This window comes from Drosophila persimilis, unplaced genomic scaffold, assembly GCF_003286085.1.
Source record: "Drosophila persimilis strain 14011-0111.01,24,50 unplaced genomic scaffold, DperRS2 tig00000000-arrow-pilon, whole genome shotgun sequence".
NCBI lineage: Eukaryota > Metazoa > Arthropoda > Insecta > Diptera > Drosophilidae > Drosophila > Drosophila persimilis.
In genome coordinates this window covers 7224272-7239172 of record NW_020825288.1, presented here as the reverse complement: position 1 = coordinate 7239172, position 14901 = coordinate 7224272, and the positions used below count along the sequence as shown (strand labels likewise).

The 14901-nt window shown below is 46.9% G+C and overlaps 5 protein-coding genes across 5 annotated transcripts; 3 read left to right on the top strand and 2 right to left on the bottom strand.

The window, feature by feature from the left end:
• Positions 1-454: 454 nt before the first annotated feature.
• On the bottom strand, positions 455-1393 carry LOC6587918 (coiled-coil domain-containing protein 124). Its single transcript, XM_002012797.2, has 2 exons — positions 900-1393; positions 455-830 (listed from the first exon to the last, which is right to left on the bottom strand). Exons 1-2 carry the CDS (start codon positions 1355-1357, stop codon positions 644-646), a joined length of 645 nt encoding a protein of 214 aa, XP_002012833.1. The 5' UTR covers positions 1358-1393; the 3' UTR covers positions 455-643.
• Positions 1394-2132: 739 nt separating this feature from the next.
• Positions 2133-4333, top strand: LOC6588087. The gene is made up of 3 exons (XM_002012796.2): positions 2133-3041; positions 3113-3365; positions 3420-4333. Exons 1-3 carry the CDS (start codon positions 2133-2135, stop codon positions 4178-4180), a joined length of 1923 nt encoding a protein of 640 aa, XP_002012832.1. The 3' UTR covers positions 4181-4333.
• A 989-nt stretch (positions 4334-5322) lies between these two features.
• LOC6587846 (integrator complex subunit 11) lies at positions 5323-7515 on the top strand. Its single transcript, XM_026984120.1, has 3 exons — positions 5323-5619; positions 5732-6706; positions 6768-7515. The coding sequence occupies exons 1-3, from the start codon at positions 5406-5408 to the stop codon at positions 7370-7372; spliced, it is 1794 nt and encodes a 597-aa protein (XP_026839921.1). The 5' UTR covers positions 5323-5405; the 3' UTR covers positions 7373-7515.
• Positions 7516-7533: 18 nt separating this feature from the next.
• LOC6587798 (ATP synthase subunit gamma, mitochondrial) lies at positions 7534-8643 on the bottom strand. Its single transcript, XM_002012794.2, has one exon. The coding sequence runs from the start codon at positions 8588-8590 to the stop codon at positions 7697-7699; it is 894 nt and encodes a 297-aa protein (XP_002012830.1). The 5' UTR covers positions 8591-8643; the 3' UTR covers positions 7534-7696.
• A 752-nt stretch (positions 8644-9395) lies between these two features.
• On the top strand, positions 9396-13407 carry LOC6587818 (N-terminal kinase-like protein). The gene is made up of 9 exons (XM_002012793.2): positions 9396-9884; positions 9943-10166; positions 10231-10636; positions 10700-11342; positions 11402-11566; positions 11643-11788; positions 11851-11982; positions 12038-12449; positions 12509-13407. The coding sequence occupies exons 1-9, from the start codon at positions 9504-9506 to the stop codon at positions 12631-12633; spliced, it is 2634 nt and encodes an 877-aa protein (XP_002012829.2). The 5' UTR covers positions 9396-9503; the 3' UTR covers positions 12634-13407.
• Positions 13408-14901: the final 1494 nt, after the last annotated feature.

The window sequence follows — 14901 nt, the reverse complement described above, 5'->3', positions numbered from 1 at the left end:
TGTTACGTACATTTATTCGGAGAGATGTCTTGCCTTACGCCCCAAAGTACGTTTGTGTGTTCGTGGTTCACCAAACGCCAACAAACTTCCAAGTAGACGGCAGGGCAGTGAAAGCGGAAGCACAGCACTTATTATTCTCTCTATTTTGCACCATACAGCACACAAAAAAGTGATGGGTAAAAAGTTGGAATGACAACAGTTGGAGCCGCGTATAGCAGCAATCAAAGCAATAGATGTAATTACTTCATTCATAAGCACAACAGGGCGAACGTGGAACCGGAATCGGATCAGGGCCACAAAGTTCCGTCGAGGTGGCCAATAAAATTGGTCATTAAATAAGCAAAGGAAAGCTGTCTAAATATACATACTACTCTACTCCTATACTAGGTATGTTTTCGCAGCTTGTTGTGGTACATTTTTGTTGACTTATTGCATAAGGAACGAGATCTTAAAATCAGTTTACTCGGGACAGAAGTTGCATCGGGAGCCCCTACACTTGATTTTAATAAATTATATTAGTTTATTCTGACTTTTAGCTTGTGTATAAATTAAATTTTGCGTTGAATCAAAGGTTGACTAGCTGCTCGGCAGCAGATTCACTAGAGTACGCAATGGATGGGTGGGGGCAGGGATCCCCAGACCACTAGCGCGCCTGGTTGAAAGGATTGTCGGGAGACTTGTTCCACTCTTTCATCAGCAGCTGCTTCCACTGAGACATGCGGAGCGAGGGATTCTCGGCTTTGATGCGGGGCAGGTTGTTGGCTTCGAAGGTTTTGTAGGCGGCGCGCATTCGCTTCTCGGGATGCTTGTCATCATCGCCCTCGTTGACACTGTTGGAACATGGCACGGCAAAAGATTAGGAATATTCATAAAAGATGTATACCTTCGATGACACTCACCTGAGAACAACGAGCGCCTGGTCAATGTTGCTGGCTACATCGGTGTCGGCGAGGGATCGATTGATGTTCTCCTCCACGACGTTCGTCTGGACCACAACGCGAGTGGCGGCGGGCTTGTTGGCCTCGTTAATGGCATCGATGTTTCTCTGCTTCTTCTCAAGCTCCTCCAGTATCTGCTGGCGGTTGATTTTGGCCAGCGGCTGCTTGCGCTGGGTGCTGATGGAGCTCATCTCCTCGTCCAGCAGTGCCTTGGCCTCCGCCTTGCGCTTGGCCGCCTCGGCCCGCTTGCGTTCCTCCTCCTCGCGGCGCTGCTGCTTCTTGGCCAGGCTTTTGTCGTCGTCATGCCACAGACGATCTTCGGCGTCCTTGGCCTTCTTTTCCTGGGTCGCCTTACGCTCCTTTTCCTTCCGCTCCCGCGCCTCCACGGCCTTCGAGTTGATACCCATTTTCTTTGGCATTTGAGCTGCGATCCAAAAATTTGTCCAAAAATTTAGAATTTGTCTTGGATGTAGTGTGACCGCGGACCTATCTATAAAATATACCGTCCGACCCTCAGAAATATACCAAAACATACCGTCTCATTTTTAAAATATACCTAGGAAAACAACGAACTTAAGCCACTTGACCCCGCTCTATTTAAACAGGTGAACAACTTTACGTCCCATCCGAGAAAACAGGACATATATGTCTGGAGAAAATATCCTTGATCCTAGATAAGGACTTTGTCGGATGAAGGATGCTATTCCGATCACAGGAAAAACGACCATTTCCAAAAACCGAGACTTTAAGATTTTCAGGTTTTCTTTTCTTTTCCCAAGGGTGTGCAGAGTCTAGTAAAATCTAGAGTCATAGTATTGAATAATTGTATAATCAAAATTTTAGGCCATACGCGAAACAACAGAAAAATAGTGTCAATTTGATCAAAACACAAAGAAGTAGTTCACAAAAATATGTTCGCCAGACCAAAATATATTTAACCTATCTAGGTAAAACACCTTGCATTTTTATACTCTTTTTATTATATTGGAGTATTATTATCTAATATTTTCAGTATTTATACTAGAAATCTTCTAGTGCTTGTGCGTCACCTTGTTGTGGTAACACACCCTGCCAAATGTCGGCCGTTGTAAAATTTCATGTTGTGGCGCCATTTTTATTCGTGAAACCACGCTTCATTAATAAAGGAAATAAAAGATCACGAGCAACAAGTTGAGAAGATCGTATAAGAATAAAATGAGCAGTGTAATAAACTACAGTAAAAGGGATCCCGGCGAAAAGGAGTGTGCCGAGTCGGCTGAATCGCTAGAACATCTAATGATACCAAAGCTTCTAGACCGTTGGGTGGGGAATACGTCTGAAGACCAGCGAGTAGAGATGGTTCCGAGGGACGCAGGGGCAGCAATTCGGCAGCAGGAGCATTTGCAGGAGCTAAAAAGCTTTCGTCCGAAGCTGGGGCAAACGGCACTCGGCCGGAAGAATCATGGGGAGGCCAAGCCCGCGAAACAACTGGTGGCGCTGAAGACGGACTTCGAACACCTAATCGTGGAGCAAAATGAATCCAATACAAAGTGGCTCCAGGAAGTGGAGGATATGCATCTCTATCCACACGAGTACAGCAACAGCAGCACCACGTTGACGTCGATGATGTACCCCACAGCGTCTTCATATTTGACGCTAATGGAAAACGCAATGATTAGCGTACCGATAGCCAAACTGATTGGTGGCCAAAAAGCGCGATTTTCGCAGTTTAGCAAAGGCGGCATTTCCACTGCTGTCCTTCCCCAGCAGCAGCAAATGCTGGATCCGTTTACTGAGCACGCAGAAGCACAGGCACAAACACCAGCAGCGGAGATAGTACCAGAGCCAGACGCTCCTGTCACAGATGAGCCATTAGCGCTGCTCAGCCACCAGAAAACGGCAGCAGAGGCAGACGATCCAAAGCTGAACATTCTGATCAGAAATGTGGTGTGCTCGTTCAATGTGGGATGCCAACTCGACTTGAGTGACATAGCGCAGCGTGGCTTCAATGTGAAATATCACAGGAGTCGAAATTTAACCATGAAGCTGCGGCGTCCCGCTGCGACGGCCCTCATTTGGTCATCCGGTAGGATCAATTGCACAGGCACCACATCTGAGATACTGGTAGGTGTCCCAGCAAGCCATGCAAGCAAATCACCTATATAATCTAATCTCATTCCTATTCTCATTTGAAGGCCAAAGTGGCGGCCAGGAGGTTTGCCCGTTGCTTGTGGAAACTCGGTTTCCCGACACGCTTTCAGAATTTTCGCATAGAGACTGTTCTGGGTACTTGCAGGATGCCCTGGGACATTAATATTGTAAACTTCTCGAAAAAGCATCCGGAGAATGCCAAACAGGAACCGGAGATGCATTGGTGTGTCACGTACAAGATGCAGATGCCAAAGGCCACGCTGAAGATCTTTACCACGGGAAGCATAACAGTGATGGGTGAGTTTCCAGTCTCTCTGGCTCTCTTTGGACTCAATTTTATTCAAATTATAGCCGCCAGCGTGAACCTTGTGGAATCCGCCATAGGGCACATATATCCACCGGTCCGTGAGTTCCGTAAGCAGCGATCGATAGACATGGTCAAGAACTTAAGGACTAAGAAGAAGAAAAATGGCGCCAGCATCACCACCGCCAGCACCATCACCGACCCCAGCGATGCCCGGGCACTGGAAGAGAAAATCTTCATTCAGTCACAGATGCAGTCGCGCAGTGACATTATGATGAACGCCACCGTAGCCCATGCTAAAACAATACCTAAAAATGCAGCGTCGGAGCTGGCGAATGCAGCGTACTCCAGTGTAGAGCGGCTGAGGCAGATCGAGGCGTATCGCGAGATGTCGAAGCAGACGCAGGAGGAGCGCCGCCACATACCTTTCCCGAGAGACACGTCGGAGGCAAAACTGTTCCCCTACTCGGGCCGCAGTAAGTCCTTGATGGACAATATCAATGCCAATGCCCGTCGACGTGCCATCAAATGCTGGGACAGCAAAATTCAAAAGAAGTCGCCGCGCTCCAACGACCACAGCTTTGCCGAGAGATCCCCCTCCAATCCAGCCATCCAATCCACCAGCAGCACATCCGTCACCTCCAAGTCGGACCGAATTCTGCCGTCTTCCTCGCCACCGGCCATCCAATCCACCAGCAGCACACCCGTCACCTCCAAGTCGGACCAAATTCTGCCGCCCTTCTCGCTACCGATCATTTCGGATGAAATTATCCCTGCCGCGGGGACGATCCAGATCGAGCAGTGCTGAATTAGCGCATTCCGCAGTGGTAATATCGCTACCGCCGACAATACCAAGTAAATGACTCTTAAAACCTGATGTTTATGAAATCACTTTGTTGTTGAACAACTCTTTGAGCAAAGCTATAATGCTTTCTTTATTATTTTGATATGTATATGAATACAGAACGTCTTTAATTTGAAATTTCTTGCCTTGTTACAATATAATGAAAATTCTATTCGACTTTGTCTTTTTACTTTTAACGTTTCTGTAGCCCATCAATGTATCGAGGAATTGTTTTCCTCATACTTAACAACGGGCATAAGGACACCCACTTCCAGGCGTTTCTCGAGATGTTTAAACACGAGAGGAGTAGTAGTTCAAAACAATCTTGCTTTGCATTGAATTGCTTGCTCAATTTACCCATCAAAAAATATTCCGCAGTCAATAAGGGGTATGTTAATTGCTGCGGATGTGCACGAATATCCGTCATATGGATCGGAAACGACATTTTGGGACAGCCATCACCGCGACCTCATTTTCCCATATTCTCCCATATGTATTCTTTCGGCCCCTAGACGCTCCAAATTAAACTCGAACTACACATGCAGATAGCGCTTTTTCACGTCGGGAATTGCCAAAAGGCCACTGCATTAGAGTATTGTCCTTGATGAGAGCAAAGGCATTCATATGGATCGGAGAGTCTTATAATCGCATGTTGTTACCAACCTAAATTTTCAAAACAACAACTGCCGTCCCCCTTGATAAGAATCTGTGCAGTGCTGCCACTCGGTGGACACAGGAAAGTTCTAAATAACACCAGAAGCGTGACTTTGCAGATGAGTGGCAACTTCATCTTTTCGCCCTTGCTGTTATTTTCATTATTTCATTTTCAACGTTATATAGAAATCCAATAAAAGCAAGTATTAAGAAAAAGCCAATCAAGTAGCCAATCAATTCATCAATCGTATAAAAGTATCTGGGTATGGCTAAGTATTCTATTTAGCTTGTAATTTTCAACGGAAGATCAAAAACAAAGAATACGTAAAATAGAACTTGAATTCGTCAGTATATTTACGGTATATTTTTAAAATGGGATGAGTGATCTTTTGGTATATTTCTGAGAGTCGGACGGTATATTTTATCGGTGCTTGCTGTGTTTACAAATTGGCACGGAAAATTTTACGATTTTTAATTGCTAAAACAATTAATTGTTGAGCAACAGAAACGGGCGGTTGAGCGACCTGCACTTGGCATGCCGGACATAAAAATAACACCACTCGGTGCCGGCCAGGATGTGGGCCGCAGTTGCCTGCTTCTGACGATGGGCGGCAAAAATATAATGCTCGACTGCGGCATGCATATGGGCTACAATGACGAGCGGCGATTCCCGGACTTTTCTTACATTGTTCCCGAAGGACCCATAACCAGCCACATCGACTGTGTGATCATTTCCCACTTCCACCTGGGTGAGTACCTACCACGCCTTGGCCCCCAACGCTCCTTATCTCTGATGAAATTTAATGAGAGTCTAATCGTTTGCCCCTAAATGTATGTACTTATCAATGGTTGGGTATTCAGATCACTGTGGCGCTTTGCCCTACATGTCGGAGATAGTGGGCTACAACGGGCCCATTTACATGACACATCCGACCAAGGCGATTGCACCGATCCTCCTTGAGGATATGCGAAAGGTGGCCGTGGAGCGGAAGGGCGAGTCCAACTTCTTCACCACGCAAATGATCAAGGACTGCATGAAGAAGGTCATTCCAGTGACCCTGCATCAGAGCATGATGGTGGACACGGATCTGGAGATTAAGGCCTACTATGCCGGTCACGTGCTGGGCGCCGCCATGTTCTGGATTAAGGTTGGCTCCCAAAGCGTCGTCTACACCGGCGACTACAACATGACGCCGGATCGCCATCTGGGCGCTGCCTGGATCGACAAGTGCCGACCCGATCTGCTCATCTCGGAAAGCACCTATGCCACCACAATACGCGACTCGAAGCGCTGTCGTGAACGCGACTTCCTCAAGAAGGTGCACGAATGCGTGGCGCGTGGCGGTAAAGTGTTGATACCGGTCTTTGCCCTGGGGCGGGCCCAGGAGCTGTGCATACTGCTGGAGACCTACTGGGAGCGCATGAACCTCAAATATCCCATCTACTTTGCCCTGGGCCTCACCGAGAAGGCCAACACGTACTACAAGATGTTCATAACATGGACGAACCAGAAGATTCGCAAGACATTCGTCCATCGTAATATGTTTGATTTCAAGCACATAAAACCATTCGATAAGGCTTACATTGATAACCCCGGTGCTATGGTTGTGTTTGCCACTCCTGGCATGTTGCATGCCGGCCTCTCGCTGCAAATATTCAAAAAGTGGGCGCCCAACGAGAACAACATGGTCATCATGCCCGGCTATTGTGTCCAGGGCACCGTGGGCAACAAGATCCTCGGCGGTGCGAAGAAGGTTGAGTTCGAAAATCGTCAGGTGGTTGAGGTCAAAATGGCAGTGGAGTACATGAGCTTTTCGGCGCACGCCGATGCCAAAGGTTTGTAGCATTCACTCACTTTCCCACGAGCTTCTCTAAAGAAGTTTTCCCTTTATTGCAGGCATAATGCAGCTCATTCAAAACTGTGAGCCGAAGAACGTAATGCTCGTCCATGGGGAGGCGGAGAAGATGAAGTTTTTGCGATCGAAGATCAAGGACGAGTTCAATTTGGAAACTTACATGCCCGCCAATGGCGAGACCTGTGTGATCTCCACGCCCGTTAGAATACCCGTAGACGCTGCCGTTTCCCTGCTAAAGGCCGAGGCTCGGTCGTACAACGCTCAGCCGCCGGATCCGAAGCGACGACGACTCATCCACGGCGTACTGGTGATGAAGGACAATCGAATAATGCTGCAAAATCTAACAGATGCCCTCAAGGAGATCGGCATCAATCGGCATGTTATGCGCTTCACGTCCAAGGTGAAAATTGATGATCCCGGTCCAACGGGGCTTACCAGCGAACGACTGAAGACACTGCTGGAGGAAAAACTAGTCGGCTGGACGGTGGCACTGCAAGAAAATGGTTCCATTACCATTGAATCCGTTGAGGTGAAGGTCGAGGAGGATGCCAAGGATCCCAAGCAGAAAACCCTGCTGATTTCATGGACCAACCAGGACGAGGACATCGGTGCCTACATACTCAATGTACTGCAGAATATGTGCTAGATCCTGGCCACGGAGCCCAACGAAACTCCCCGACATATATGCCTTAATTCCATAGTTTGCTAAGCACAAAGGGTTGATTGATATCGTTTTCTGAATATCTAAATGAATGGAAAAAATGAAATAAAAGAAATAATCCGATATCCAAAAACAGGGCCCAAAGGTTAGGTTCGTTCGTTCCACGCTATTTATTCTGGGAGTTATTCAGAATGACTTTAACATTAATGTAATCCAAGGCGTCGCTCCTGGCGCCCTGAATCATATGCAATTACTTTATATATCGTTGGAGCTGTTCGAACTGGAGTTTCCGGATCAGGACAGGACAGCTTATGTGAGGGCAGCAGCACCAGAGATGATCTCAATCAGCTCGCGAGTGATGACAGCCTGTCGGGTGCGGTTGAATGTGAGAGTAAGTTTGTCAATCATCTCACCGGCGTTCTTGGAAGCATTGTCCATGGCCGTCATACGGGAGGACTGCTCCGAGCAGGCACCCTCCTTCATGGTGTAGAAGATGAGGGAGGCCAGCGAGAACTCCAAGTAGCTCTTGATGACATCGCTGTCGAGCGAGTCGTAAGTGGCCAGTTTCTCCGACTTCTCGACAGTGGGGCCACCGTAGATGGGCAGTGTGCTGCACTGGTACGAGACAACGGACCTGAACTTGTTGTACACGATCTTGCCCTCGGTGTACTCGTAGCCAGTGTTTAGGACCTCATGGGCGATCTTCGAGGCATCCAGGAAAGTGGGGGGCAGACGGCCGATTTCGTTGGCCACCATCAGGATATTCTTGCCGTACAGACGGGCCAGAATAGCACGGGACTTGTCTCCCACGCAGAAAATCTTGGTGTTGGCATGTTCGGTAGCCATCTCGCCACGGATCAGACGCGCCACACCAGTGTGAACAGCACCGCACAGACCACGGTCCGATGTTACGGCGATGAAGAGCTTCTTGGGCTCGGCCTTCTCATCGGGCACGATCTCAGTCTTTTCGAAAAACTGCTGAGCACCGATTCCGTAGGGACGCGCCGCCTTCAAATCACGCTCGGCACGGGCGTACTTGGCCGCGGACACCATCTTCATCGATTGCGTAATTTTCTGAATGTTCTTCACGGATTTCAGACGCATCGAAATGGTCTTTAAAGTGGCCATGCCACGCTGCTGCTGGGCCAGCATGGTGGCTTCAATGGCCATGGGCAGCAAAAGCGTAGTGCGTTGCATCATCATCCTGTGAGCTCTTGAAGATTCCCTGCTCGAAAAATTAGCAAAAAGTTACACACGGCAAATGGGCAGACGAAAAATTACTTGCGTTAAGTTGGCTGCGCGACGACGATGTTATAACACCGATTAATATATCGATAATCTATATATATATTCTGATAACAAGCCAGCTGAAGTTAAGTTTTATGGTTATATTTTGATCTGTCAGTTAAGTGATTTCCCTCTTGAGATATTTTGCAAACGACAAGAAAACTATATTCAAATGAAGGAATTTCTACCACCATAATCGCGTAAAAGACCACCTATCGATACAATACCAAAATGTAACCCGCGACAATCAGCTGGTGGCTGCTGCGATAGTTCAAAGAAGAAGAGAAAAAGCTGACGTGCTCGGGAAAAGATTAGAAATATTTTACGAAACCTAATTTAACTTCCTCCTCCCCCCAAAGCCAAGCTCGACACTTATTCGACTTCCGACTTGAACAATGAAACCACACAAAACTCAGAGCGGATAACAAGGCCCCCCACCAACGAGTGCTGTGTGCTGGAAAATTGTTGCTGCGCACAGGAGAGGAGACGACACGACAGACGTAGACAAACCAAACGGGTGGAAAAAGAGGTCCAAAGCTGCAAGGCGGGCTGGCCAACGTATGACGGAGATAAAGATAAAGCCCCACATTCAGTGCATTCGAGAAACTATACCAGCTGGCAAAATCAAACGAAAAGTGCAGCTTAATACAAGTGCAACTAGGTGCCTTCAACAATAATCAACAGCAACAGCTGCGTGAGTGTGTGTGTGTGCAATAGAGTGTTTGAGTGTGTGTGCTGGGTGCGCAGTGTTGTTGGGGCCGTCGTCGTCGTTGCGTCGTGGTGGTGGTGACACAACAGTAACAAAATATTGAGCCGTCGAGCAAAACACATGATGTGGTCGTTCTTCTCGCGCGACTCCTCCAAAGACTTCCCCTACGACATTGGTGAACCAGTCAGTGGCTTCGACAACTACTCCATATGGACGCTGCACAAGGCCAAACGCAAAGGTACCCTCGAGGAGGTCTCCGTCTTTGTCTATGACATACGCAGCGGCTCTGACACGAAATGCGAGCTGGCCAAGGCGGCATTGAAGCGGCTGAAAACGTTGCGTCACCCGAGCATACTGCAGTACTTGGACTCACTGGAGACGGACAAGATGCTGTACGTGGCCACGGAGGCGGTGGATCCACTGGGCACATATTTCACCAAACTGGCCACAGACAATGTCCAGAAGGGCCTCTACCTGGCCTGGGGCATCTTCCAGATCACGGTAAGCCTATGATGGCACCCCGAAAATGTTCCAACTGATTCAACTAATCCTCTTTCAGCGTGCCCTGTCCTTCCTCAACAACGATGGCAATCTGAGGCATAACAACGTGTCTGCCTGGTCGGTGTTTGTCAACGCTTCGGGCGAGTGGAAGCTGGGCAGCCTGGAGTATGTTTCCGCCGCCGATGGCAACCCCATGCCGCCGGTGAAGATCCCAGTCACGCTGGAGGTCTACGACTCACCCGAGAAGAATGATCAGAGCAAGCTCAAGGCGGCCACCAAATGGTAGAACTCTGATAAAACTCTTTCTTTGTAATTTACTTAAACTTTGTGGTTTTTCCCCGCTCAGTTCTGTGGACATGTGGGGCCTGGGCTGCCTCGTGTGGGAGGCTTTTAATGGGGTTCTTAAGCAGCGCTCGAACCTCAAGGATATCGATCACATACCCAAATCCCTGCAGTCGCTCTACTGTGAGCTGGTCGGAGCCTCGCCTTCGAATCGCCCCAATCCGGCGGATATCATAACCCGTTGTCGGAAGCCAGGCGGCTTCTTCAAGAACGATCTGGTCGACACGTTGCTCTTTCTGGAGGAAATCCAAATCAAAGACAAGGCGGAAAAGAATCGGTTCTTTAGCGGCCTCACCACGCACCTGGACAACTTCCCGGATAATGTGTGCAAGCACAAGATACTTCCACAGCTGATAAACTCGTACGAGTATGGAGATGCGGGCTCCGCTGTGCTGGCCCCCATGTTCAAGGTATGTCTGTGGTTATTCGATTTTAAGGGCAATCAATCACTGTATTCATGATTCCTTTTGCAGCTAGGAAAACTTTTGGACGAGGTTGAGTATCAGAAGCGGATCGTGCCGTGCGTCGTCAAGCTGTTTGCCTCGACGGATCGTGTGACTCGGTCACGTTTGCTCCAGCAGTTGGATCTGTTCATAGCCCATCTGCAGCCACAGGTGGTTAACGATCAGATATTCCCACAGGTGGCTCATGGATTTCTGGACACAAACGCCACCATTCGCGAGCAGACGGTCAAATCGATCATTCACTTGGCCCCCAAGCTGAATTACAATAATCTCAATGTGGAGGTGTTGCGGCATTTTGCGCGTCTTCAGGCACGCGATGATCAGGGTGGCATCCGGACCAATACGACCGTGTGCCTGGGCAAGATTGCGCCGCATTTGCATCCGCAGGTGCGTCAGCGTGTCCTCGTCTCTGCCTTCATTCGTGCCATGCGTGATCCATTCCCGCCGGCCCGTGTGGCCGGCGTCCTGGCGCTGGCCGCCACACAGCAGTACTTTTTGCTCAGCGAGGTGGCCAATCGAGTCTTGCCATCGCTGTGTTCGCTGACTGTTGACCCGGAGAAGACGGTACGCGATCCGGCGTTTAAAACCATACGCGGATTCCTGGGCAAGCTGGAGAAGGTCTCCGAGGATCCCAGTTTGCGTGAGACGATGGGTGAGGCATTGCAACGGGAATAATCTCTGAACGAAATGCTAAAATATTTATTTCTACAGAGGCCGATGTGCATACGGCTACCCCATCGATTGGTAATGCTGCGGCCACCTGGGCGGGATGGGCTGTGACGGCCGTTACCGCCAAGTTCTATCGCAGCCAAAGTGATTCATCTAGACCAAGACCGCCTTTAACTGGACGCAATCTATCCAAGCCAGCGTCGCTTGGTGAGTGTTTGACCTCTCTCTTTGGCCCTTGGCCTTTGTCTTTATCTAAATCTAATTCGATTGTGTTTTTCTTTAGAGCAACCCTCGAGCAGCAGCCTTTCGACCACCACAAGTAGTGTTACCTCCATGACCTCGCTGGAGCATGAAAGCAATGAGACGTCCGCCTCGGCCTCCGACTATGGCAACAACGATTGGGACAACGAAAATTGGGGAGAAATGGATGTGAGTAGGATGCGGGGAAACCATAAAGACCGACTTTCATGGGGTTTACGACTAAATTACAGACCTCTCAGGATCCCAGCAGTCCGCTGGCAGCCAGCTCCAACAATGGCGGAGCATTGGTGGCCACCAATGCGCTGATTGAGGTGCGCGATGGCTGGGACAATGAGGAATGGGGAAGCCTCGAAGAGGATCCGGTAAGTCCAAAAATATGTCAATAGTTTATTCGACACTGATGGCGTTTCGTGGCAGTGCGAGGAGGAGGAGCAGGCGGAACAGGAACACCAACAGCAGCAGCTGTTGGCAAGACAATCGATATCCTCCACAACGTCATCCAGTCAGCAGCAGCAGCATCATCCGCTGCTGCCGCACCAGCATCCTCACCAACAGCAGCTGCAGCAGCACGAGCTGAACGAGCTGATCGAACCGCTGGCCAAGCTCAATTCCCATGTCACGTCGCCGTCGAAGGGCCAGCAGCAAAACATGCTGCGGCCCAAGGAGCTGCCCCTATCCAGCAGCAACACGTCGCCCACGTCGGCAACTGCCAATTGCAATAACATAAGCCCGCCTTCGTCGCATTTGAATAATTCGACGCACAATGCCAATTGGAATAGCGATTCGTGGGCTGACGGTGAATTTGAGACGCTGGATGAGCCGGGTATGGGTGAGTTCTCCTTATCCTCCAAGCGATCTCCTGCTAATTTGAATCCTTTTGCTCTGCAGGCAATAAGCTGGACGAGGCGCGACGCAAGCGCGAGGAGAAGAAACTGCAGCGACAGCGTGAACTGGAGGCTCGTCGCGCCCAGCGAGCGACTGGCCCATTGAAATTGGGCGCCAAAAAGCTTTAAAAGTAATAACCGAATAACAGCATTATGTGTGTTATATAGCTGTTATTTCCATCCCTTACATTTAAGCCCCTTCCCGCCTCCGCCCCCAAGTGTATTTGTATATTTCTATATGCGTGTGTGCATGCCCCATGTTTCGTACTCGTAAATGTTTTTGCATTCAATGCAATCTCAGTGTTTGGAGCCTCCAATTTCGATACAGTTTATAGATCTAATGCTGGCACCGATATTTACTAATGTATCTCTCTATCTCCCGCTCTAACGATATTTCAAATGTAAAGCACTGTAATTAAAAATGTAATTTATATTTATATAAAAGAAAAACAAAAACAAAAACCAGCCCAGCCCCCAAGCAGTAGTTAGTAAATAACTTCAAATTTGTACTTTTAGTAATCGAAGAAAAATCAACTAAAATCTAGCGATGAGCGATGCCCTTGCAGGGCAGAATTTTTGATATTAGAAATGTTGTAAGGAATCGTGTCCAAGGTCCGATCTGCATAGATTTCTTGTGTAAATTGAGAGTGAAAGGATTCAATATCAAAGATGAAAGATGGAGAAACGGATCCCACTATCATTGTGTGCCTGTTTCTCTCTCTGTCTGTGTGTGTGTGTGCGTTTTCCTTTGATTATTTTACTCGCCAATTTTCCAAGCTAGAAAAGAAAAGTATTCCATATTAGATTTTCTAACAGCGCTGTAAGAAGAAAGAAATTTCCATGAATAAATGAAACAAAAACAAAAACGTATTTTTGCGAATAGAGAGCGTAACCAAAAATGAATTTTAATACATAAATCTAAAAAAATACGAAGTAAATATTTTTATATAGTTCATAATAAATGGAAACGAATTAAATAGAACCAAACAGCAACTAAACAAAAAAAGAAGGAAAGAACACCCCCGAAAAACCAATCCAAACACAAGAAATTAGTGAATGGAAACAAATTTTGATAGCTTTTCCACAGAAATACCATTTTTGAATCGTATGTAGTAGAAAATGCACTTGTTATATTGATGATGATGATGATGATGATGATGATAGGTATCGTATCCTATGTTTGCTGCATCATGGATGGATCGTGATTAATTGTATTTTCCTTTTATACGGCATTTTTTGAAGTATTTCCCCCGAGTAAGGAACAGCACCAAACCGCAAGGCCATTTATTGCATGTGAAAACTATTAGAGTTGCCTAAGCATTACGAATCACAGTCGATAACTTTTGAAAGTCCTGTACATACAAATCTATAAGGATACAGATTATACATACATATACCTAACATATATGCCGACTTTTTTCCAATACCTCAATATCAGTGTACAATTTTTCCATAATATATTTTTGAAAAATACCAAATAATAACCCAAAAAAACAAAAGTGTTGAATTTTTGAAATCTCATTGTTGTCGAAGCAGCAGCGTCTGTTTGTATGTGGAAAACATACATCCATACATACCTTTTGCATGCATTCAAGCAAACATATTGTATATTTGTAATTTATGCAGCCCCCCCTTCCTCCCGCCACGCCTTCCGCCTACAGTCTCTCGCCACCCCTGGCATTAATTGGCAGACGTTTTTCGTATATCAAACAAAAAATTCTCTCCGAAAATTCAACATTAGAATAAAACAAAAACAAAGAAAAGAAAAAATAAAAAAAAACATATAATTGAAATATGAAAAATTTATTGTTTAGACAAATTTTTAAGACTGCAAAAATAAACATAAAATTCATTGAAACTGGTAATGATAAAAACCAAAAAAAAAAAGAGAAGGAAGAAGAAAAAACCAAACATTATTTAGTACTAATCATCAATAAAATTTTGAAATAATAAAAAAACAAGTAAAAATCGTTGGGATTTAATTGGAGACCCAGATCTACGAAATACCATTCTTTAGGAACACTTTTGATTGATATCCAGGGATGGTTCTGCCACATCTGGTTGTGCGGACACTGGCATCTGTTTTGCCAACTGTTTGCAACACTCGCCCGCTAATTGCCACAATTCAAACTGAACTTGTTTATATAGCCTTGGCTTTTACAGCTGTTTTGGACGGCTTCGAGGATTCTTGGGCAAGATAAAGCGGTAGAGAACGGAAAAGAACAAAAATATTGATGAAATGAACACGTGAAAGTCGAATGTGAGGCAGTTGAAAGGGAGGCCAGAGTCAAGGCTAACAAGAGATATGTTTCTCTCTTGCTAAACTTCGACTAAACTGTTTTAGAAGTGCAATTAGAGCCTTAGTTAGTCGATCGGTTTAATATGTTACTTGGCAGA

Coding starts and splice junctions, on each gene's coding strand:
- LOC6587918 (XM_002012797.2), bottom strand. CDS start 1,357: ATGCCAAAGAAAATGGGTATCAACTCGAAGGCCGTGGAGGCGCGGGAG. Junction 831..899: donor CAGGCGCTCGTTGTTCTCAG/GTGAGTGTCATC, acceptor ATGTTCCAACAG/TGTCAACGAGGGCGATGATG.
- LOC6588087 (XM_002012796.2), top strand. CDS start 2,133: ATGAGCAGTGTAATAAACTACAGTAAAAGGGATCCCGGCGAAAAGGAG. Junction 3,042..3,112: donor GCACCACATCTGAGATACTG/GTAGGTGTCCCA, acceptor TCTCATTTGAAG/GCCAAAGTGGCGGCCAGGAG. Junction 3,366..3,419: donor GGGAAGCATAACAGTGATGG/GTGAGTTTCCAG, acceptor TTCAAATTATAG/CCGCCAGCGTGAACCTTGTG.
- LOC6587846 (XM_026984120.1), top strand. CDS start 5,406: ATGCCGGACATAAAAATAACACCACTCGGTGCCGGCCAGGATGTGGGC. Junction 5,620..5,731: donor CATTTCCCACTTCCACCTGG/GTGAGTACCTAC, acceptor TTGGGTATTCAG/ATCACTGTGGCGCTTTGCCC. Junction 6,707..6,767: donor GGCGCACGCCGATGCCAAAG/GTTTGTAGCATT, acceptor CCTTTATTGCAG/GCATAATGCAGCTCATTCAA.
- LOC6587798 (XM_002012794.2), bottom strand. CDS start 8,590: ATGATGATGCAACGCACTACGCTTTTGCTGCCCATGGCCATTGAAGCC.
- LOC6587818 (XM_002012793.2), top strand. CDS start 9,504: ATGATGTGGTCGTTCTTCTCGCGCGACTCCTCCAAAGACTTCCCCTAC. Junction 10,167..10,230: donor CTCAAGGCGGCCACCAAATG/GTAGAACTCTGA, acceptor TTCCCCGCTCAG/TTCTGTGGACATGTGGGGCC. Junction 11,789..11,850: donor AAAATTGGGGAGAAATGGAT/GTGAGTAGGATG, acceptor ACTAAATTACAG/ACCTCTCAGGATCCCAGCAG.